At 53.3% G+C, this 22,694-nt stretch overlaps 1 protein-coding gene across 1 annotated transcript; it reads right to left on the reverse strand.

Annotated features, from left to right (window-relative positions):
* Positions 1 to 3,475: 3,475 nt before the first annotated feature.
* On the reverse strand, positions 3,476 to 21,992 carry Piwil1 (piwi like RNA-mediated gene silencing 1). The gene is made up of 20 exons (XM_027952042.2): positions 21,915 to 21,992; positions 21,442 to 21,553; positions 20,717 to 20,842; positions 20,031 to 20,245; positions 19,491 to 19,612; positions 18,240 to 18,320; positions 17,538 to 17,735; positions 17,176 to 17,287; positions 14,554 to 14,680; positions 14,257 to 14,374; positions 13,788 to 13,902; positions 12,588 to 12,775; positions 12,208 to 12,280; positions 9,406 to 9,606; positions 9,190 to 9,293; positions 8,402 to 8,472; positions 8,113 to 8,266; positions 6,260 to 6,385; positions 3,685 to 3,832; positions 3,476 to 3,592 (listed from the first exon to the last, which is right to left on the reverse strand). The coding sequence occupies exons 1-20, from the start codon at positions 21,990 to 21,992 to the stop codon at positions 3,476 to 3,478; spliced, it is 2,586 nt and encodes an 861-aa protein (XP_027807843.1).
* Between the last annotated feature and the right edge of the window lie 702 nt (positions 21,993 to 22,694).

Here is a 22,694-nt window from a genome sequence, read left to right on the forward strand (position 1 = left end):
AGGCTGGACTGACATGCACCTGGTGCTGACGTGCAGCTGTGGAATGCTCGCGGGTGCAGGGAGAGGGAGCGGCTGCAGCCCTCGCCCACCCCATAGACCCGGGATCCTGCCTGTGGACTCACCCAGAGAAGACACATGTTCAGGTCAAACCTGCACAGATGCTTCATTGTCTGTGGTGCCCCAAACTCTAAGTCTCCAAATACCCACTGACGGGTGGGGAGTAAACTGTGAGGTGACCACAGGATGGGCCATCACCTGGCCCATGGTACAACAGGTGAGCCTAGAATGCTGTCTTGAACACCTGGGGCCAGGGGTCAGCACATGGCGACTCTGGGGAAGGCAGGAGGCAGGCAGGGTGTGGGGTCCAGGTGGCAAGGTCCTTCTTAAGGGGCACACAGGGACTTCCCGTGCAAGAGGGCACAGACATCCCCAATACCTGGGGTGCTGGACACGGTGTGTTTGCCCAACTCATCAAGCTGGGTTCATCTACATACGTAAGTGAACTCTCCATGGCACATCACTGGGCGTGAGAATGGAACTGAGAGGCTGAAGTTCCTGGCACCATCCAAAGAGAAGGCACAGCAACAGCACAGCCACTTCCTGTCCCAGCCTGAAGGCCAGCAGGGAGGGGCCCAGCAGAGGGGTGAGAGCAACGGCCCACCTTGGAGGCGAGCTGGCCGCTTCCTGGGAAGGCCCAGGCCCATGGCATCTGCTCAACTCGGGCCAGACGCCACGGCTCTCTAGAGGTCCCGCTCCTGCCACCGGTTGCAGCTTGGCATGATGGGTCTGGGCCTTGTCAGGGAAGATGGGCAGGCCAGGCAGGGAACTACATGGAAGCCACAGGTCAGGTGTGGAGACAGGCGGCGACTGGCACTTGGGGCTGCCTGTCGTCCCTGTGATGGCCTCCCCTGCCACCTGAGTCTGCGTCCAGGTGCTCCCAACCTGAGGACCTCACCTCCAGCAACTACTATGCAGCCAGGACTCAGGACCACTGTTTGCAGTGGAGTCCTCAGCCGACCTGGAGGAGCACTGGGGGCTGGTGGGCCGTCCCGGGTGGCATTCATATGCCAGGCATCATCTCGACACTGGGAAGACAAGAGGGAGCTGAATGCACACATTGCCTGTAGGGGCTCCATTGACTGCTGGAGCGGGGGTCCCAGTTTCAACAGGCACAAAGGCTGGAAGACAGAGGCCAAGCAGGGGGCCCTCTGCACGGTGGGGCCCAGGGGCCATATGATAGCTGAGGCCTGAGGGGGTCTTGGGAGTGCGTGCTGGAGGTGCCCAGCAGCAAGCAGGTGCCCTGGAGCAGCCAGGCCAGAGCCCACAGGCCTGCCCATGCCTGTGCTCCCCAGGGAGGCAGGAGCCCCCGTGGGACACAGGCAGATGTGGGGCTTTGCCCACTTGGGGGGCTTTGCCCACTTGGGCTGCCTTGCTGAGGGCCAAGTGGAGAAGAGGCAAGAGCACACCGCCAGGTGGCCGCACGACATGCCAGCAGCGAGGTGGCATTCAGTGGGTTGCGAGGTGAGTGGGAACCGGCTTCCTGAGGTGGCAGGTAGGGCACCCAGGGACGGCTGTGATCTCCGGCCTGAACGTCCACAAGGAGGCAGCTCTGCAGGGGTCACAGCCAGTCCCCTGCACATCAGGGCGTGGCCCAGAGGCCGCTGGGCTGTCTCCCCCTCAGGGTGCTGTGGGGCCAGACTCCAAGACCAGAGGAGGTCCTGTGGGCCATCCCGCCTTCCTACCCTACCACAGGGCATCCTTCTCCCGGGCAGGGCTGAAACTTACACCTTCACCCTGGTGACCGTCTTGTCACCTCATGCAGGAAGGTCACCAGGTTCCAACTAAAGCCAAGGCAAGAGGGACAAGAGCCAGGTCCTACACATCTTCCCAAGAGTATCTGCCCACTCTCCATTCCCCTGGTCACACCCCAGAAGCCCTGGTTCTGGGTCTGCCTGGCACCGACTGTGATGCCGGGAGAGGAGGCGGCCAAGCCATGCCGGAGTTGGAGGATAGCAGGCCCTTCTGCCTCTTGCACACAGTCTTCACTGACACAGTGACGGACAATGGCAACATTTCCAGAAATGTCACCAGTTTCTCATGGCTCTGAAGACAGGAAGACCTTTGCCTCTATGGTACAGCGTTAAGTCTTCTCAGAAGAGAGTTTAATGACCCAAGATGCTGACTAGCCGTTAAGTAAATCCTGAAATAAACATGACCACTCTGGATTCATCTTCCACAGCCATAAGGTGAGAGTTCCCTCCCTTCTCCATGGCTCGAGGGCCTGCTCACTGAGGGCGTGTCCCTGCCTCTGGAGCGTCATCGTACGCATCATATAATGCTCACTTGAGCAGCCTGGATCCCAGCCCCCCACAGTGCTTCATGACCAAGGGGAAAAGAAAACATTTCCCCCGTCACATCAATGAGGCTGAATCCTAAAGGCACCAGCGCGAAAGATCTGGCCCAGTGTGGCTCAGACAAGCCACTTCACAGAATGACGGGTGGCACTGCAGTTCAGGCCCATGTGGCACCTGCAAGCAGAGTCTGCAGCCTTCCCCAACAGGCACCAATTAATTTCAAGCCTCCTCTTTGCAAAAGTTGCTGGAAAGAACTACAAACGCAGAGATGCTAACAGTGAGCCCACTACACGCGGCCCAGCCTCACCTGGACTGCAGCTACGACTGCCCAGCTCCTGGTGGAGAAGCAGTGGCGTCCCCGTGCACATCGCCCTGTCCACTGCTCAGGGCAATGAAAGGACACGCACACTGCCCACACAAGGCTGTATTGTTACTCAGGATGGCGAGCAATTTTATTTTATTTTACAACAAATAGAATAATGTCCTGGTTGCAAAATGAAATAAATAGTCATGTTAATATAGAACTTCACCACTACCTCTTTTGTTAAAGAATGTTAAAATATTTTCTTGGATGAAAATTTAAAACTTTCCAATTTTTTTTTTAAACCCCCATACTACCTAACTCCAAAAAGAAGAAAAAAATGAGCATGTTAATTTGTGTAGGTCATTTAATGGTAGCTTTTATCTTTAAAACATGAGATATCAGATACCCAAATAAAACCTACCTACGACTGTACTTAGCACCCTGTTTTATGCCTTTTTGTCCTCCCTTAGGTTCAAAATAAGTATTTCAAAAATAAAGCTAATACTGGTTTACAGGTAGGACTTGGTCACTCCTGAGAGTACTTCCAAGCAAGTCCAACACTTAGAGAAAGTCTGTCAACTATACAAAGTGCTATATCCACATTTTTTAAAAATAAATCATCATGACAGACTTTTGAAAACAAGATAAAATATAAAATCTTAATTTTTTACCTATAAAATAAAGAAAAAGTTAAATAGCAATGCTAGAAATAAAACTCAGATCTTCTAATTTCCTTCTCATCTAGAAAGATAATAGCTAAAAAAAAATAAAAATTTAAAACCCCGGAGTTGCGGCAGGGAGGCCCGGCGGCCTCGCGTCAGAGGTAGTACAGGCGGTTGGAGAGCGAGAGGTTGGGCTCCCGGTGGATGCTCTGGCCCACCAGGAAGGCCAGCTTGTGCGCGTACTGGCAGGGCGCGGGCACACGGATGACACCCTGTGGTGGGGAGAGGAGCCGTCACTGGATGGCGCTCTGGGCTGTGTCCCGGCCTCAGGAGCCTACCCACCCGCCCCACCCCTGCCGCTCACCGGCCAGTTGTAGTAGATGTGGCAGAGCTTGTAGGTCAGCCGCTGGATGTGGTCGGGCTTCAGGCCACTGCTGTCATAGATGACGTTGTAGTGTGTCGGGGACACGCTCCCGCTCCGCACAGCCTGGCTCACGATGAAGAAGTCATACCTGTGTGCAGTAAATGCCGGCAAGGCTGCCGTCTTCGCACGCCATGGTGGAGCTGTGCTGTTCTTCCCCCAGAGGTCCTGCCATCTCACGCTGCCCAAGGGGCCCAGATCCCAGCAGCTCCCCGAGGCCCAAGGACAGGCTTCCATGGGAAGGTGTTCAGAAGGCAACTTCACTTAACGTCTGCCATGACCCTGTGCAGAGGCGTGGAGGGGGCTTGTGGCAGGGGTACTTCCCAAATGCCATCTACCCAGGACCATGCCTCTTACTGTACCCATGGCTATTTAACAAAAATGTAACTAATTTTCATCAGTAAGAGTTTAGAGCACTGATTAAAAGAGAAGTGTGTAAAGGACCATAAATAGAACTTGCATAAGACCCAAGTGAGGAATGAAACCAAGGAACACAACATGGGAAATTAACCATAGGGTGTTTTCATGTCTTGCCGTCAATGAAACATCAGTATAGAGATGCTGTCATCTGACCAGGTGGAGACAGAGGAAAGGGTTCTGCAGTTACCTGTGTCCTCCCAAGAGACATAAAACTAGAGATGTTAGAATGTCAGGATCATCTACAGTAGATTCCGTTTGGGGTAGAAGGAAGTCAGAAATGGCAAGTGACTTGCCCAAAAGGGACAGACAGACACCAGGGCAGAGTGAGATCAGCCCGAGTTCCCATCTGTGCAAGCCTGTTCCGATGCCACAAGCCAGTGAGGCCCAGAGTCCACCCGAGGTGCCCGTCACATGTGCTGAATGACACCAGCCGCCATGAGGGTTGGAACCGCACCTGGAGCAGAGCATGGAGCGTGGCATACTCCACGACCCCACCTGGACTTTTCCCTGCCCGTCCAGACAGCCTGTTTGGGCTCTGGCATCAAGCCGTTGGGTTAGAAAATAGGGGGCCATTGGCACAGCCTGCAGGAGCCCACTGGCCAGGTCAGCCTCAGCCCGACTCTGCTGCCTGATGATGTGCCTCTGATAGTGCCATCCTCCCAAACTGCCCACAGCACCTGCTCGAGAGTGGCACCCTACCGAACTGCCCAAAGCACCTGCCTGAGAGTGGCATACCCAAACAGCACATTTCAAAGTAAAAACTGTGTCCATTGTCATGTTACAGTGTTAACTAGCTGACTAAATGGAATACGGTCTTTAATATCACCTGTCCAAATTGTTAGTACAGGTTAAAATCAATGTCCCTTATTCAAAACACTTGGGGCTAGGAATGCATCAGATTTGGGGTGCTATAGTCTTTGTCACCTCTCGTTCAGAATCTGGGACACCCAGCAGTAACCTCACGTCCATACAGAAGTGTTCTGTATGCAAACTGCAGTGGGCCTGGCTTTGTCCAGAGCAGGGCTGCCTTTGTTTTTTAAATATTTATTTTTTAGTTACAGTTGGACACAATACCTTTTTATTTATTCATTTTTATGTGGTGCCGAGGATCAAACCCAGGGCTTCTCACATGCTAGGCAAGCACTCTACCACTCAGCCCCAGCCCCGGGGCTGCCTTCTTTACACAGGCTTGCGAACCCTGCCGGGAAAGACAGACCCCTTTCCTCTTCCCTCCCGTAGGGGCTGCCGTGGTGAAGACTCAGCTTATTACTGGGAGCTTTACGGGCTACACCAAAAACCAACAGCGCTCTGGACCCGACAGAGGCCCTGGGCTGGCACTCGGGCCTCACACACAGTGCAGCTGCACAAGCCCCTCTCCTTGTAGCCGTCTCACCTTCAGAAACTACATGCTTGTCACACATCGAGAGGTTCCTGTCCTTAAACTGCCTGTGAGTAATGCCACAGATGATACCATGGTCTGGGCGCAAGATGTGCCCTGGAAACCTCACATGAGGCGACGCAGGGGTGCTCAGGGGTGAAGTGACAGGATCACGAGGACTGTGACCTCATCAGGGGTTAAGCCAGTTGAAGGACTAATAATTTGAAAGGACTTCTGCAGGAAGGTGTGGCATGGCATGGTGGAGGAGGTGGTCACTGGGGCATGCCACTGGGGACCGACTCGTCCCTGGCACCTGCTTGCTCTCTGCTTCTCACTGCTTTCCTCCACCATGCTCTTTTGCCATGATGTGCTGCTGCCTCGCCTCGGCCCAGAGCAATGGAGCCCACTGACCGCAGACTGACCGCAGACTGACCTCTGAGAACAGATCCAGGATAAACCTCTCCCCCAGGCTGTTGGTGAGCACTGGGTCACAGTGAGAAAAGCTAACAGCTAACATGCACAGCAAGGCTCCCAGAGGCAGCGGGCCAGCAGCTGTGCTCTGAGGCCCAACACTAGGGAATCCCAGCCTCAGTGGACATGTCAGAGCAAGGTACCTGAAAAACAGGTGTCTGTGGGAGGTAGGGTACAGGCCTGAGACAGGACCTGTCCAGTAATGGCTACAAAACCAAGCTCACAGAGGCCGAGCATCGGAGCACTCACCACTCTGGTCGGGTGACCTCTACATCGATGACCGTTCCTGGAAGTGGGTTCTGAAGTCGTCCTCCAGACTGGGCGAAGAACCTGGCATTCACACGCTTCTTGACCACGATCACCGTCAGCCTAGGGCTTCAAAGGGTGGACATGATCACAATCAGTGCATCCCACTTCTAAGGCACTCCTGTGACAGGCTTGTCCCTTTCCCATCATGCCCTGGACAGGGCCAAGGGCCAGGAGTGAAGTGCAGGTAGGGCCAGGCAGCGAGTGTGCCTAGGACAGAGCACAGGCAGCCCTGTCAGGCCGAGAGGACACTCTGCAGTGGGTACTTCCTACTGTGTAGAAAAGCTCCTCATTTTGGACACCTGGCAGGCGGCTCCATCAGCAGCCTCAAGTCTAACCCACCACTTTCCAAACTCGTTAGCTCCCAGCATGCTAGGGCTGCAGGGGCGACAGATGCTCCTGGTCATTGTTTCAGGGCCCATCAGTGGGCTGCATTATGCACACAGGCCCAGAAGGCTCTCCCACAGAGCGGAACCACACCACTAGCTGGAGCCCACGGCCTGTCCCTGATCCTCCCATGTAACCCTGGCCTGGCACCTCTGAAAGGCCCCTTTCCTCTGCCCCTGGGCCAGGGGCACTTGTGTGCACACAATCCATGCAGGAGTCGGTGACGAGGACACACAAAGCCTCAGGAGACGACTGTTCCTAGCAGCTCTTGGCCAACACCAGGATGGGCGGTGCCTCTGTTACTGCAGGTGAATGCAGGTCCCTGGGGGCCTGGACATCTCAGGTCCCAGCTGATGGGCTGCTCAGCAGAGGCTCCAGGAACACCTGACTCAGCACTCCAGTTTCTCCAGTGAGAACCGAGCAGGGAGGAGTCTGCGAGCCTACATGGGAACTGACGTCCAGCCAGACCTGACTGCCTTCCTCAGCAGCAGGTCAGCGGGGGACCGAGAAGCACCACCCTTGGCCCACAGAGCTCTGCTGCTGCCAGTCCTGCCCCCATCCCCACGATGGCTCTGCACATGGCACCAGGGCCGACACCAGGGCCCAATGAGACCCACGTGCTGAAGAGCCGTGGCCCATCTCAAGCCCTCAAGCCTGTCCACCCTCGAGATGGGCTTCGAGCAGGGTCTATGGTGACTATTGACAGGACTCTAGAATACCCAAAATAAGCACTTGCCTCAGCAGCTAGCACTGGGTAGGTGACGCTGGTCTTGTGACAGCACAAGGAAGGTTCAGCCGACTTGGACGTGACACCAATGCCTTTCTGACTTGTTCTTATATCAGGCACTCCCCCCACATCAGATGACCACGATGCTTCTCCACAGAGGGTCGGACTGATATGTCCACCAATGACAGACATCGTGGTTCCAGAGAATAAGTTAAAAACTCTGACACGCAGACCAAGTTTCTCAGCAGTGAGAAATAATCCCCGACACTAATTTTCTTTTATACACAAAGGTGAAGCTTTTTCCTGGAAGCACTATTTACTATTTTTGTGAGCTCCTAAGTACTGTGTACTCTCCACTGCTCCTTGCGGTGGCCAGGGTGAGCCTCTCCCCTGTCCCGCTCACAGGGTGATGCCGCATCAACCTGACCCTTGTCTTGGACACAGTGCTCTCCCCTGCTGCCTACTACAGCACTGTCCACGGAAACTCCAGGACAGTGTGCAACAATACTCGTCCCACCAGAGGCCTGTGCCCATGAGCCAGGGCACGGGAGCCACAAACTCGCCAGCCAGTGCTGGAAGGCAGCCCTGTGTGGCGGTCACTTACCTTTGCCCAAGATGACACAGTTTCAAAGACTAAAGGGTAAATTTGTGACAGCAATGGCGGGCCTGTTGGTGTGCTTACTTGTAGCCTCTACCAACGGACTTGAGGCAATCCAGGAACTGTGGGACCTCGTAGTTGACCAGGGTCTTCAGCTGGCCGTCCCCGACACCATCCCGGTACACGATGATGCGGCTGGGCATGTATTCATTACAGCTGTTCCAGGCCCTCAGAGCCGCTGTGGGCAGCATGGGGCCATCACAAGTGGGCCGGGGACACAGCCTTTCCCCCACCCTGGGCACACTTCCCAAGACACTAGCCCAGGGCTCGCTCCTGAGTATGCTCCAGGACATAAGGGAGCGCGCAGGCCTACCTTGCAAGCACACCTTGAGCCCATCTACCAGCTCCTGTCCACGATCTTGAAAGACACATCGTGAGAACCAGCTGTTCAGGGAAAAGTGTGACCAGTGAGGCCCACAGCCTCTAGCTTCCCCTCCCAGCTGCTCTACAGCTACCTGCTCTCAGGGGCATGTGTCATGTCTGCCACCTCCTTTAAGGGGTCTCCTAATGTCTCCTTAAATAAATAAGCAGAAGCGGCAGGAGACCATTAAATCCCTTGTAACTCAAAATAAGTTTTCTCCAATTAAAAACCAACCACGTACTTCCCTGTGCTGGGGAGAAAGCAGGAGATAAGCCAGAATCCCACTGCCCTGCTCCTGAGAAGTCACCCTTAGGGGTCTTGCTCTTCTCAAGATCAAGGCTGGCACCCACCCACCAGTGATGCCAACAGCTTCTGCACCTGGCAATCCACTCAGTTCCCAGGAGAACCCTGAAGAGTGGGTCTACAGTGCAGGAATACAAGTGGCCAGTGAACTGTTTTCTCTACATTGGAAATCTGAAGTCCCATCTCAGTGGCCAATAAAAATAGCTAACCAGGAAAGTTTGAGACTGGGCCACCTTTACTGAGATGAAAGGACATGCGACCCAGAATGCCTCTGAGCACGGTACTGAGGGCAGTGGAGGGCAGGGTGGGCAGGTGCTGCCCTTTCCTTCCACCAGGATGAAGCAGAATGTACTCACAGGCCCGCAGCAGGGCCCAGCTCAGGACTCACCTGTCTTGTCATAGCGTCCATCCCCATGGCGACATGGGGTCTCACTCACCGGGTCATCCCTTCATTGATGCTGGCCACAAATCCTGCAATTGACCTCCGTCCAGCTGTGGTGTCATGGTAACAATCAATGCCAACTATCATTGCCAGCTTCAGCTTTAACATGAATATCGCTGTTTTAGAAACAACTGAACAACGGCACCACAGAAAAAAGATGCGCCTTTCTTAATGCCCACTGAACATCTCGCCCACCACGAGCCCAGCTCACCGGCATGTCCACTCGCCAGAGCTCACCGCCCATCTTGCAGTTCATCTGCAGGGCGATCTTGGTGGCGATGGCCATGACCGTCTGCTGTTTGCCCAGGGTCCGGGCCACCACACACTGGCTTGGGGTGGGGCAGTCCGTACACAAGTACTTTTTGATGGCATCATATTTGTCCTTCCGATTACTTGACAACAGACAAACAACCTACAAACAAGGGGATGACCTCGTCACAAGCAGCCAGGAGTGTGAAGGTTAGGACTGGGCTGAGAGCAGACAGCAAGCTCAGGGGCAGACTGTGAGGGCCACCTGCACAAGCTCTGCTGGGCGTCTGTCAGGTAGCTCATTAGTAGGATAGCAACAACATTCAGGCCTGCACATGGCAGCTGGCCCAGGGCAGAGAGCTTGTCAAGCTGACTGTGTGGCCATGGTGGGACGTCCTTAGACGCACTCATGGAGCCAGGCATGCTCCAGGACCAGCCTGGAAGGACTCAGGACAGCGCTAGCTGGCAAGGACTCCCAAGCAGACACAGTCTAGTTACTCCAGTCCATGTAGGACCACGGCTTACGATCCTGAAAGCTTGGGGTCACCTGACCCAGGCAGGAGTCTTCCTAGAAGTCCGTGGACCATCCTGAGGCCAAGGTGAAGCACCACATCTCCATGCACCACCCAAATTCTAGGGCTGCAGGTTTAAGTTTTGGAGCTGAATCCAGCTCATGAACTCACTGTCGTCTCCCCACAGATCCCAGAGCCTTGTTTTTCTATGGTCTCCAAGAAAGTTGCTGTCTACCTGGGCACGTGCACTGTTCCAGGCAACACAGCTGTTATCTGCCTGTGGCATCCAAGGACAAAAAGACGGGCTGAACCAGGGGCTGATGAGATGGAGCCAACCCTTCCCTGGGCTGAAAGCCATGTGGAATATGTCCTTGTCCCTTGTCAGAGGCCTACCAGGGCTACAAGTGAACATCCAGGGTGCAGGAGGCACTGTGTCCAGCTTCCCAGAGCTGGGCGTTGCCCTCCGATGTTTTCTAGAAACGGCCAGCATGTGGGCTCCTAGAATAGCTCAGCATGGCTTCCCCTCCAACCCTCATTCCTCCCCAAGAGGCCCTCTCCCTCCCGCATAGCACTCACCCCATGCTGCCGTCTGCTGGTGGTAACCTGCACACATGCTCTCTGCAACTTTATGGTACAGTGTAAAAGCAACAGGAATTTACTAAACTGCTATGCATTGGCCATCATAGTTTCAGGTCATGAATCTGACTAGAAAATAGGAGCTGCCAACTGCCAGAGATGAACTGCAACAGCAGCCTCGGGACTTGACAAGGCAGGGACCCAGCCAGACAATAGAATAGGCACACTGTCTGCTAAGTGGAGAAGCCTGGATTCAAGGGACCTTCTGAGCAGAGTGCAGAATACCCCTCCCAGATCTGGAGTGTGGAGTTCCTCAGGGGACCACCACCTCCTGCCTCACCTGCCATCACTTTCCCCAACCCTGAACAGGAGGTTCTGTGGGAATGGGGGATCCAGCCCCCACCACTCAGACTCAGATACAGCCTGGTGTTTGCAAAGGCCATGCCCTTCATGCCAAACAGGATGATCCACACAATGTCCATCTCCACAGAATTTCTGGGTGCAGAGAACACTGGAACAGAGAAAGCTTGCTGCAAATTTTTAAGTGAAACCTTTGCCAGAAAACATACAGGCAATAAAAGAGCGTGTCTGGGTGTGTGAGCGAGCAAGCCAACCGCAGGCCACCAAGGCAGGGCCATAGCACAAAGAGGGCAACATCCACAGCAAGAGGACCCTCTCTGCAGGAGGGACAGTGTCTGCAGCCCAGTGCCCTGTGGACTACATGTGTCAGGAAGCCTGTGGCCCAAGGCCTTCCAGCCAGGAAGTGGGGGATGATTTTCCTTTCATGGATTTCAGGAGATTCGCTGGGACTCTAGACTGCACTGGAGGGGCGTGGGTGGGACCACGGGGCAGAGCCAGGCGGCTGGCAGCACTGGGTTCTCACAGAGTCCATGCAGGACCGACCACTGTGGGCACTGCCTCTAGTGCTTTCATGTGTGGAGATGCCACCCAGGCACTGCCAGGGTCACACCAGTGGCCAGGCCAGGGTCCAGCGCCAGACCTCACACTCTGACTGCCCCCACTACAGACTGCAACAGGAATAGGAAAGCCAACACTGCTCAAGTCCAAACCAGGGATGCAAGAAGACCACCTGCCATGTCCTCTGCCCCTCCAGAGCTCGCCGGGGCCAAATGCCATGACTGAGGAGCCTCAGACAGCACACTGCTCCACACCTTCTCACATCACTCCCCCCAGGGGCTGGTCATACACAGACACTTGAACCAAGACCAAGGGGACACCTCTCAGGAGTGGGGCCCCAGTGCCCTGGATTTCCTGGTGGCCTGGATGCTGATCTTCACAATCTCTGGGAGCCGCAAGCTGCGCCCTGGGCAGTCCCTGCCCATTTCTGCGTAGCTACACTGCCGCCTGTGTGGAACACCACCACTGACCCACTTTGTCTTTTTCCCAAAATTTCCTAGGATAATCAAAGCCTTCGAGTCAGAACAAGTTTAAGATAGCCTTGTTTCCTCCCCTTCCTCATCCCTGGCAGAGCCTGTGCCAGGTTCCCAGGCACATAGCAGCACCAGATCAGCTGCCATGTGGAGGGAAGGGCATGTTCTGTGGCTCATCTGGGGGCCCAGGGCTGACGCCTGGAGAAGAAGCTCCAAGTTCCAGGACTTGCAGACGTCACTTGAACATGCCCCACCCAGCGCATCCAAGGCCCAGCGGCCACTTACTATCTGGGTATCTGATGTAACCTTTTGCTGCAAGACGCGCAGGTAGGACTCGGTTCTATCGTCCACTTCAATCCTGCAGTGGAAGCACACAGGCCGACATTCAGAAAAGGAAGCAAACGTCACGCTGCGCATACAACTGTCCTAGAGGCTGCAACTCGCGACACATTTCTGCACAGAATATGAAATAAAATGCCCAGAACTGCCCGTTAGGCAAGAGGCTGCTGCACAGAACCAGGCTGGCAGCATCAGTGCAATCTGTCCTGCCTGAGCATCCCCGGGAGCCCTGGGGACTCTTCAGCATAACCAGTTGGGAGCTCTGAGCCCCACCCCTCCGGGAACGATGCCTCACTTTCTTGAGAAGAAGTGACGTGATTGCTTACATGATTGCCTTTTTCATCTGTATGCCCATGGCTGGTGTCACCTTGAAAAGATTTTGGATCAGTGAGTTGGCAGCTTCGTAGTTCCTGCGCGTGTAGACGAGCAGCCAGTTATCCAGTGGCTTGACGCTGATCAGCGGTGCGCCCCTTGTTTCTTTTGACCAGTCTGCAAACTGTGGATTGTAGTCAAACTAGAAAAAAGTTCAGAGGTGCTGTGAGCCTGCTGTGTACTCCCGAGGACACAGCCAGAAAGTCCTCATGATTCTGCCACAGCTACTGTGACCCTTAGGCCACTATGCTTGAGCTGCAGCCAGCAGCAGAGGAAACACCCGAGGGGGAAACACTCAAATGTGCCCGGAAGACAGTGGCACCTGTTTCAAGTGCACCCATGCCGCTTCACTAGCTCCCCCAGGCACTGCCCAGGTGCCTCAGGTGAACTTGCCTTCTTCTCTGCCAAAGTCTTTCAAGGACAGGTGTTCTTACGAAAAACAAAAAATAAGACTTGAAAGTCAAACTACTTGACTGAGTGTCTGATGTTGAAACCAAGCTATAACCCAGCTGCTAGCTGGGCAGAGGTGGCAGTGGCCCTATGGTGGCCCTCAGGGACAATGCCCAGTTCCTTCCACTGCTTGGCCTGCTCCCCAAGGGTCCCCATGGAGGGACACATCTTTTTGTGATCTCTACAAAGGACATCAGAAATGACTGCATCACACTATTCCATTATCTGACAATGCTGCTCCCAGCTGTGACAGTGGAAGGGCAGAGTTGGCTAGAAGATGATTTAAAGTATTGGGAATTTGCAACATTATGATTACATAAAAGATCTTCCAGAATACGTGCTTTCCCCTTTCTGAATGTGAAAAGTACAACAGCACACACATCTAAAAACTGTCCACACAGAACATCAATTAGATCTGTAGTTTTCCATGTAAAAAGTTGCTTCAGGGACACACGACGTGCGAGTCAGATAACACTGCTCTGCTGCGCCTTATCTCAGTAATTGGGGTCACTTGAGAAAACAGCCAAGTCCCCTTTAGGCCAGGTCCCAGGGCTGCCGAGTGCTCTGGTGTGTGTAGGTCATGACGATGTGGCAGCTGGTGACAACTCACCAGAGGGCCAGTTTGGTGCTCAGGCTATGCCCACTAGCTTCACCCTAGTCTGGCCTATGTCTCACTTGATCCACTGCCTTAAAAACTGTCTTACTGTTTTTCCACCTTGGTGAATCTTTTCAGCTTGCAAAATTCGTCCTGAGAAAGACAGTAAGTTGGAGTCGAAGCTCAACCCCCAGTCTCGAAGCTCCCTCTGCACGTTGTCATCTCTGCAAATGGAAAACAAGCTCGTGCTGAGCCCCAGTGGACACGTGTGCAGAGTGCACTCAGGGCTGCCTCAGCTGAGGTTGCGCAGGGCAAGCTCCCCATTCCTCCCCTTCTCTCCAGGACACCTTCAGTTTAGAACCCTGAGACCCAAACTCCTGCTGCTCAGAGCAAGTCTTACATAGGGCAGAGATCTACCCCAACGCCCCCTCCTCTAGCCAGCCCCTTCTCCCAATAGGACTGAAGTGAAGCTTTATTCAAAGTGTTTGGCTCACTGAGGAGCAAAATACAGGCTTTGCAACAAGGCCGCACAGGAGCCCAGACCCTGTGGACACGCAGCGGCCGCGACAGGCACCTACTTGTGAATGTAGTCAATGAGGCGGCCCACCTCCCGCTGCCGCTGCTCAGGAGTCAGCCGTGTGTGCACTGCCAGGTCCTTCATCACATTGAAGTCATTCCGCATCTTGTCAGTGAGACCTGCACACAAAGCACAGAGGGGTGAACTTCCTGTACCGAGCTCTGCAGCAAGGCAGGTTTGGGAAGGGGGTGCCCAGGAGGGGAAGCCACCCCCACAGGGTTGCTAGGAGGGCTGCAGGTGAAGGAGCCTGGGGAGTGGCTGTACTCTGGGACAGTGGCCCAGGAGTTGGGCAGCCTACCTGTGAGGTAGCAGAGCTCAGGGATGAGCATGGCAGGGCCAGGCAACGTGCCCCCGGGACCCCTTCTCCTTTTGGGCTGGCTGACCAGGACTGGCTGCTTCAGGTCGGTGATCTCTTGGTTATACTGCTGCTCAGGACAGGAAGAGGGGAGGTGATCACCAGGGACAGGTCACCTGGAGACAGAGGTGTGACTCTGGCTCTTAATTAAGGGTAAGGGCAAGGGCAAGAGCAAGGCCAAGTGGCAGGGTGGTTTTCAAGCACAGCATGAACATGCACTTCTAACTCTACTGGGACTAATCACCTCTCCTCTCCCCACAAACTAGGCCAGCCAGGAGAGCAGTTTCGAGCTCAGCAGAGTGGACAAATGGCCCGTGGTTGAGAGGGACACCCTGGTGGGATCTCCAGGAGTGCAGGCGAGGAGCCCTCAGCACACGGGGGCTTTGAAGGCTTCAGTTGGGGAGTCGATCCCTGCCTCCAACTTGGGAAGGGGGGACAAAAGTACAGATGCTCACGACACCTAGACACAATGTCAGCATACATGGGCTTGGGCCCGGTTCCACCATCCCAGACCCTCCAAAGACCACTTGAATTCTCACTTCAGCTCCTTCCCTGTGTCATCCAGACTCTCCTTCCTGTCATTTCCTGGAGCCCCCATATCTTTAACATCCCACTTAATTTATAATCACTTTTTAAAAACTCACACAATCCCACTGAACACAGAGGGAGGAACATGGCGTAGCCATGACTGACTTCGAGAGCCCAGACACCTACCTGGGCCTCATTCCAGTCTGAATGAAGGGACCAGGTTCCAGCCTGGCCCTGCCATCCAGGTCAAGAGTTACCTGCCAGCTCCTACTATACTTCCCCTATACCTGAAGCACAGCACTCATTTCTGTTTCAGGTTCCTGGCCCTGATGACTACCCCGAAAACCCCCCTCTTCTGCTCTAATGTCTTCTAGATTTCACCTTTCTCCCCAAGACCACTCACCACTGCACCTGCATGTCCACCAAAAGTCCCAAGGACCTATCAAACACCCACCCCCAGCCTCGCCCATCAGTTGTGTCTGCCACAGTTAACCAGGTACACCACCCCTGGGCCACCCTCATCCCAAGGCACCAGAAGCTGAATCCAGGTCAGCACCAGGGCCAAGGAGGCAGAGCACAGCAAAGGGAGTCTGGCAGAGCCTGTGGTCGTCAGGAGGGTTGGAACCAGTCCTGAGGACCACACAGCAGGAAGGGCAGCCTCGCTGCCTTAGAAGGGCAATATCAGAGTGAAAACATGTCACAGCAGGAGAGCCTGGGAGCAAAGGCAGTAGCAGGCCTGAAACCAGGGAAGGGGGAACGAGGTGGTGGCACTGCAGTAACCAGCACAGCAGCCCTCTGCAGTCTTCCACAGCACTGGGTGTGACCAGGAAGTCCCTGCTGGGGTGCCATCCCTGCATGCATAGAGGGGCTGGGCACACCTCATGCAGTGTCTGAGACATCCAGACACTTAGAACAAGGAGGCAGCTGAGTAAAGACATACCTGGGCTGAAACTACCCACGCCCTGAAGCCCGAGAATAAGGCTGGAGGTCACCCAGGGTGCTGGGCAGAGCAGCAGCAGTGGTGACATGCAGAGAACCACCTGCAGGTGGCTTGTCTCCCCTGGCCTCACTTCATATTGACACCCAATTTCCAGCTGCTCTCGTCTCTATTTGCTGATGACAAGCACTGACCTCTCCCATCCCCAACAGTGACCACTAAAAGGCACAGCTCAGTCCCCACAGCCACTTCTGACTACAGGGATTTAAACAGGTATAGCTGGAGTCCCTGGGAGTGTGGAGGCTGGGGACAGCAGCAGGAGAAGCTGTGATGACCCCTGTCCCTCCCAGGCCCCTGAGCAGTAGTCCCAGCAGGCAGCTGAGGACCACCCAAGGCTGCTGGTGGTGCACCTTCCATGGAGGACACACACATGGCAAGAGCTCATGTGCCCAGACTCTCAGGAACAGAAAACACTCCAATGAAGGTACAAAAAATAAAATATGTTTCAGACAGGTTTTAAAGACAGGTTTGAAGGAATGAACTGACAGTACTCGAGAGATAACTTCCTTTACTGGTAATACGGTGGTCAAAGCAGGTGGTCTTCTGCAGGTCAGAGCATGTCTGCTGCCCTCCAGCACTCCCGTGTGGACACTCTTCTCTGCCCACCAGCAGTCTCTTCTGCTACCTTCTGACCCTGCTGGTGTGGTGATGACCATGCCCCTCCTTCACAAGGCTGGGTCAGGAGACTGCCCAGAAACCCAAAAAGCCCATTTGAACCTTACACATGTGAATCCAAAGCTAGAGTTCCCCACAGGATACTAGCACAGCGTGTGCCAAGGTGGACCAGCTGTGACCCTGGGCCCCAGATGAAGTTGGCTGAAATGCTGCCTACAGCACAAAAGATCCAAGTGAGCTGTTACTCAGCACATTTACCACCTGTCTGTCTCCCTATGCCAAGTTCAACTTTGGTCTTTCCTTCTGCTAGAGAAGGGAAGCTGGGAGGTGCTTCTCATCGTGGCACCATACTGCCCAGTGGAGTGTGTGTGGTGTGCATGTTCATGGGGGAGCTAGGTGACAGGCCTGCAGGGCTGGCCTCGTACCTTCCGGTAGTACTCCAGGAAGCTGACCTCCGAGCCATCTGCCTTCTTGAAGGTGCTCTTTGGATTCTGGTCCCAGTCGATATCATCTACCCTGTATGTCTTGTTATTATACCTGTGGGCCAAGCACCAGAGGACAAGCATTCGGCAGAAACACAGGGAAGATGACAAAGCAGGACCAGGCAGCCTACTTCTCTGGCATCACCAGTATCCTGGTCATGTTCCCCAGACACTGACCCCAGAAGGGTGACAAGTGGCCCCTTTCTCCCACATACCCCCCTCCACCTCACGCATCACAGAACTAGAAAGCCACATGCCCTGAAGGCTTGCGCGAAGGAGGTTCTGCACTTAAAGAGCAGGCTTACTTGGTCAGAACAATCAGCCCTATCAGCTCCTTGGAAACTTGTTCCTGAAACTTGTGCTCCTCTGTCTGGTGGTACAGGTTGAACATGAAGTCCAGCACCGTCTCACTGCGCAGCACTTTGTGGCTGACATCGGTACACAGCATAATGTTGTTCTCGTACTGAAGGATGGAAGTGGTGAAGCCAGGCCAGATCACCAACCTGTTGAGGACAGCGCTGGTCACGGGGGCCCAGACACCAGTGCAAGCTACTTCAAGTTGGGTCCCTCGGCTCCAAAGAGACCTTTCAAGGCTTCAATAGCCTCATATGGTAGTAATGATCGTTTAGAGGTTCCCTTTTAAACAAACACATGAACTTGATTGGGCTCTCCTTTACACTGATTCACCTGCTGCAAGTGCCTGCATCACAACAAACCCAAACCACCTGGGCCATAGCTGTGACAGCACAGTGACTTCTGCCTGGGGACCTCATCACCGGAGGGCAAAGCTCAAACTGAGTGCCGGATAGATGCTTATGCATCTCTGGCAACATCAATGTTATTATGTTGCTTTGTCCTTGAATCCAAGTATTGCAGGGTGACTTCTTAGGCAAACCAAGTTACATGTTCCCCTATGTGACATGCACCATTAGAGATACTGTCACATCAGACCACCACTCTCAAAGTCTGTGCAGAGAGAAACGTAGGATTTCCCATTTCATACAAACCTATGATTTGGAATATCAATAGGGTCACTTGGGTTATAATAGTTCCGTCCAATTTGTTGCAAATTCATGATTTTCAAGAGCCTGGGAAGTAGAAAGTGAGTAGTTATAAAAGTGAGGGTGGAAAGCATCCAGTCCTGCCTATGGGACAGCAGGCTGCTCTGGGCAGGACTAGTCCTCATGTGCCTGGGACCCAGCAACGAGTTCCAAATGTTTCAGAGTTTGGGAAAAGAGATCCCAAGACACACGAATTACATGAAATTCCAATTTGCATGTCTATCAGTTAGGTTCTCCTGGAAGCCAGCACTGGTGTTCGCTTGCTGCCTGAGGCTCCTTAGGCCCAGCAGCTGAGGCTGGGAAGGCATGGTGCTGACCAGGCAGCCCTCTGCAGAGCCACCCTGCCAGCCTTGATTGGAAATCTATAGATGTACCAATCACATTAATTCAAAATAAGGGACAATTTTCTATGAGCAATTTTAAAAGGTAAATTACAAATCCAAGTATCATAGCCCATTATTCAGCCTTCAGATTCTTTTCACCCAGAAAATAAACTCTCTGCCAGCATGTCTTTATTTTAGCTTTGGAAGATATGGTATGCACACTGACGACCAGTACAAGCCAGCCGCTGTCATCTCTCGCCATAGGAAGGTGTGGAGAGGTCTCACCCACCCCTCCCAACCAGAGCCCCCCAGGGAAGGGTGACCCTGGCCCAGCACAGGCAGGGTTTTGAGGACCTGACATCAACACAAACAGGGAAATTAAAGTTAAGGGCTGGCTTGAAGCAAACTGCATGCTGATAAACCACACCTGAACCCATCCAGCCCCGGTTTCAATCCCATGAATATTGCAATGAAGTCACACAGGGCATAAAGCCAGGTTGTGGATCAAAACCTAGAACTTGGAGGCCTTTACATAGTTTATATATATATATATATATATATATATATATATATATATCTTCGAATGTTCTAATCATTCACCTATTTTCTCAAAAAGGAAAAAGTTCTTACAACACATTATTCTAAAAATTACCCTAAGTGGCATATTTGTTGCTCAATCTGTTTTCCTAGGTTATCATTCCCACCTGGGATGATAAGACATGACAGTTAAAATCATGGCAATCCAGAGACACTGGCTCACCCAACATGGCAAAGCCCAGGTAACAGGTGCACATGTATTCCCTATACACTTCTTCCAGCTTTTCTGTGTTTTAAATCCTTAATAAAATACTCAAAAGAGTTTAACCACACTCACCTCCTGAATATGATGTTATAAAACTGCAGACAGGTTGGCGATGTGGGTGGGAGCTCATTGGTCAGCGTGATGGTGATCCGGACATGCTCTCCATTCCGGGTTTGGCTGAACACTTCTGTGACCTGCAGCCAATGGGATGGGAGACCAGCTTCCAATTCTTATGGAAACCAAGCCCAGTACACAGTGCCTCTTTAATAAGGCAACCCTAAAGTCATCATTGAAGGACGGATGGACTGCAGTACTGGGGACATAACCCATGGCCTCACGTGCATTCCAGGCAAACGCATTACCACTGAACTACACCCATCCCCAGGCCTAAAAAGTACATTTTTTAATGGCACTTTTAGAAAAGGGCTAGGAGGAAGAGTGAGCAAGCCCCCATCACAATTTACTGTAGTCCTTCAGTTTCCTGGTGGACTTGACAAAGGCACGTGATGCCAGTGTGGCCTCTGGGGTAGCCACAGGCCAATGGACAGGAGACCCCCAGGGCCTCTTCCAAAGTCCCCATCACCCTCTCCCCACCCAGACATGTGAAATAACCTTGTGCTGTAGTCTTTTAGGTAAAAATAATATTGTTCCATCAAAAGCATGACACCTTCCAATGAGATCTTCATGCTGGAAGAGGAGCGCAGAGCGGAGCCTCCTGGCCTCCATCAGCGGGTTGTAGTCGATGTGGTACTGGTAGAGTGCCCACTGGGGACGGGAGGTCAGCCGGAAGTGGTTGGTGCTCAGCCTCACTATGATGCCTGAAGATCCTGCAGAGCCGGCCACACTTGGTTAGCACAAGTCCAGAGTGTCCTTCCTGGAATCTTGCCTTCTGAGAACAGAGCTCAGAGCAGCAGTCAGCATCCGGTTCCCAGAGCCCGGACTTGGGCACCACTATCCTACATGTTCAGGGACTTCTAGAGAAGTCCAGTGTTTGGGAACAAACCCTCCCTGGACCAAGTGATTCACATCAAAAACCAGCTGTCTCTAAGGCAAATGGTGTTGAAGGGTCCCATGTACTACCTAATACAGTAACACGGTGTGCAGTCCCGGACACCCCAGCCATTCCATCAACGATGAGGGCTTCATACAAACAGTAAGACAATACGCTTCCATTCCCTGCCTTGTGCTGGAAGTGACCTCCTGAAATGGTCTGCCAACTCTGTCCTGGACTCCTTGACATGCATGGTCTAGGTTCTTTGAGCCTGAACATGACCTTCTGAAATGTTCTGCCCACTCACCTGTTTTGGACTCCTTGACATGGTCGAGGTTCTGTCTGGTGTTCACACCGAGGTCATGAAAGTCCCTGCGCCGCCCTCCTCTCTCGGCCAACGACAGCTCCTGAAACCCAGCTGAAATCTGGAGCTCTTGAAAGAAAAGAGGGAAGATGGAGCACATGGGCAATGCCAGGCTGAAAGAGAATGGCAGTGTTATGCCCTCCTGCGGAGGGCTGCTCCCCATGGCACCCCTCTGCGGGGAGACCCCTGGCCAGGCTTCTACTATCTGGAGTTTTAAAGACCTCCACCCTGGTATCTCCTGACATCTGTCATGCCACGTGGAGCTGCAGCAACGGGGGGCTGACCGGGTTCACACCCAGAACCCATAATGGAAGACCCAAGCCTAACACACGACGTGGAACCTCCTCACCATCAGACATGTAACTGCTTTTAGTTCTCTACTCAAGTTAGCCCAGCTTTTGATGCGATTACTAATGATGCCAAGAAATGGTCTAAAATGGCTTATTTAGGCACAATAAGCAAACTGATGAGTGATTTGAAATTTAATCACTTTGTAATCACTACTATAGGCCTTGGCAAGTCTACAGTCTTTGTTTTCAAGCAGAAAAGAAATTTGGTGCCCCCAGCACCTGTGGGCTATGCAGAGACCTGCTGGGCCCTGTAAGAGCTGCCCAGGGTCAGCACTGCACACCCCATGGCTGCTCCAGGTCCCTCCCACTCTCCTCCACCTGGTGGCTTGGCTGTGGCTCCTGCTGCTCCTCTCTGCCGTCCTCGGCCGACCAAGTCCCCTTCTGCTGGTGGCTGCTGAGGTCTCTGCTGAATGTACCCTGGCTGCTGACTCTGCTGATGCACAAAGAAGAGCCACTCTCAGGTCAAGAGCCCAGGTACCAGCGAGACCAGATTAACCCAGTCCCAGCCACTCAAACACCACCTCCCAGATTCCCGAGTGTTCTGTTTTAAAAAAGAAATGCCTTTGAGGCAAGAGTCACAAATGATGTCAAGAGCCAGTTTGTCAGACAGGTGCTCAGTTCTCAGCTTCTTCCCAGAACAAAGCTGTTTTGGATATTTATTTATTGGTGCTGGAGATCAGACCTGGGGCCTCCCAGCTACTAGGCAAGGGCTCTACCATTGAGCTACATGGGAGCCCAAGGTGGTCAATGGTCTCTAAGACCCTTATGAGGCAGAAAAAAACAGTGCTCACCGCGGCTGCCCCTACATGCTGTGCCGTCTCCTGACCGCGGGCCCTTCCCCGGGCTCTGGCTCTGGCTCGCCCAGTCATCTTTTCTAGAGAGGAAATAATTGTGAAGACAATGTCATGCATAATCACGTCTGGCCATTTCTACAAGGTTACCTTTAAACATTAAGATCCTAAGATAAGCTCCTCGATTATCACACATGCTGGACTCTTCTCAGCAGTTTCTCAGGGAAACACCCATTCCTACATCCCACAAGCTGGCCTGGCCACTGCCCCAGGTGGTAGGGCCAAGTGGAAAACATTTCAACACAAGGTTTAGTTTCCAAGAGAATCAGTATGGACTGACGCAGGAGGGGCAAAGTGTCCCGAGAATTCAGTGATGGCAACAGGCTCTCCACCTGGGTACTGCACACCCTGGTATAATCTGTCACAAAACTGGCATGTTTCCAGCAAGCCCCTGGGCTCTTCCTTCTGCACACTTGCTGCATCTGCTTGGCTCCTGTCCCCCAACTTCTCCCTCCTCCTCAACTGCATCTCATTCCTGAAAGGACATCAGCACCCTTTCCCTCTGAAGAGAAATGATGGGTCTGTATTTCTAAACTGTTCCTACAGCTGCATTCAGAAGAGTCCAAAATGAGAAGGCTTCAGATTCATCACCTCTCACCTGCCACGGAGAAGGCAATAGCTCCTGAGCTCCAGTGCCCAAACCAGCTGCTGCCTGTTGCAGACAGGTGACTGTGAGCAAGCCACACACTCTAAAACATCAGTTCCCACTCGGGTTACACA

Source organism: Marmota flaviventris, chromosome 1, assembly GCF_047511675.1.
Source record: "Marmota flaviventris isolate mMarFla1 chromosome 1, mMarFla1.hap1, whole genome shotgun sequence".
NCBI lineage: Eukaryota > Metazoa > Chordata > Mammalia > Rodentia > Sciuridae > Marmota > Marmota flaviventris.

What these genes read in the sequence shown, in the direction of transcription:
- Piwil1 (XM_027952042.2), bottom strand. Translation starts at nt 21,992, where the DNA reads ATGACTGGGCGAGCCAGAGCCAGAGCCCGGGGAAGGGCCCGCGGTCAG. An exon ending in TTACATCAGATACCCAGATA is followed by an intron (nt 9,607 to 12,207) that starts GTAAGTGGCCGC and finishes CCTTGTTTGTAG; the next exon opens with GTTGTTTGTCTGTTGTCAAG. An exon ending in ACATCTACTACAACTGGCCG is followed by an intron (nt 3,593 to 3,684) that starts GTGAGCGGCAGG and finishes TCCCCACCACAG; the next exon opens with GGTGTCATCCGTGTGCCCGC.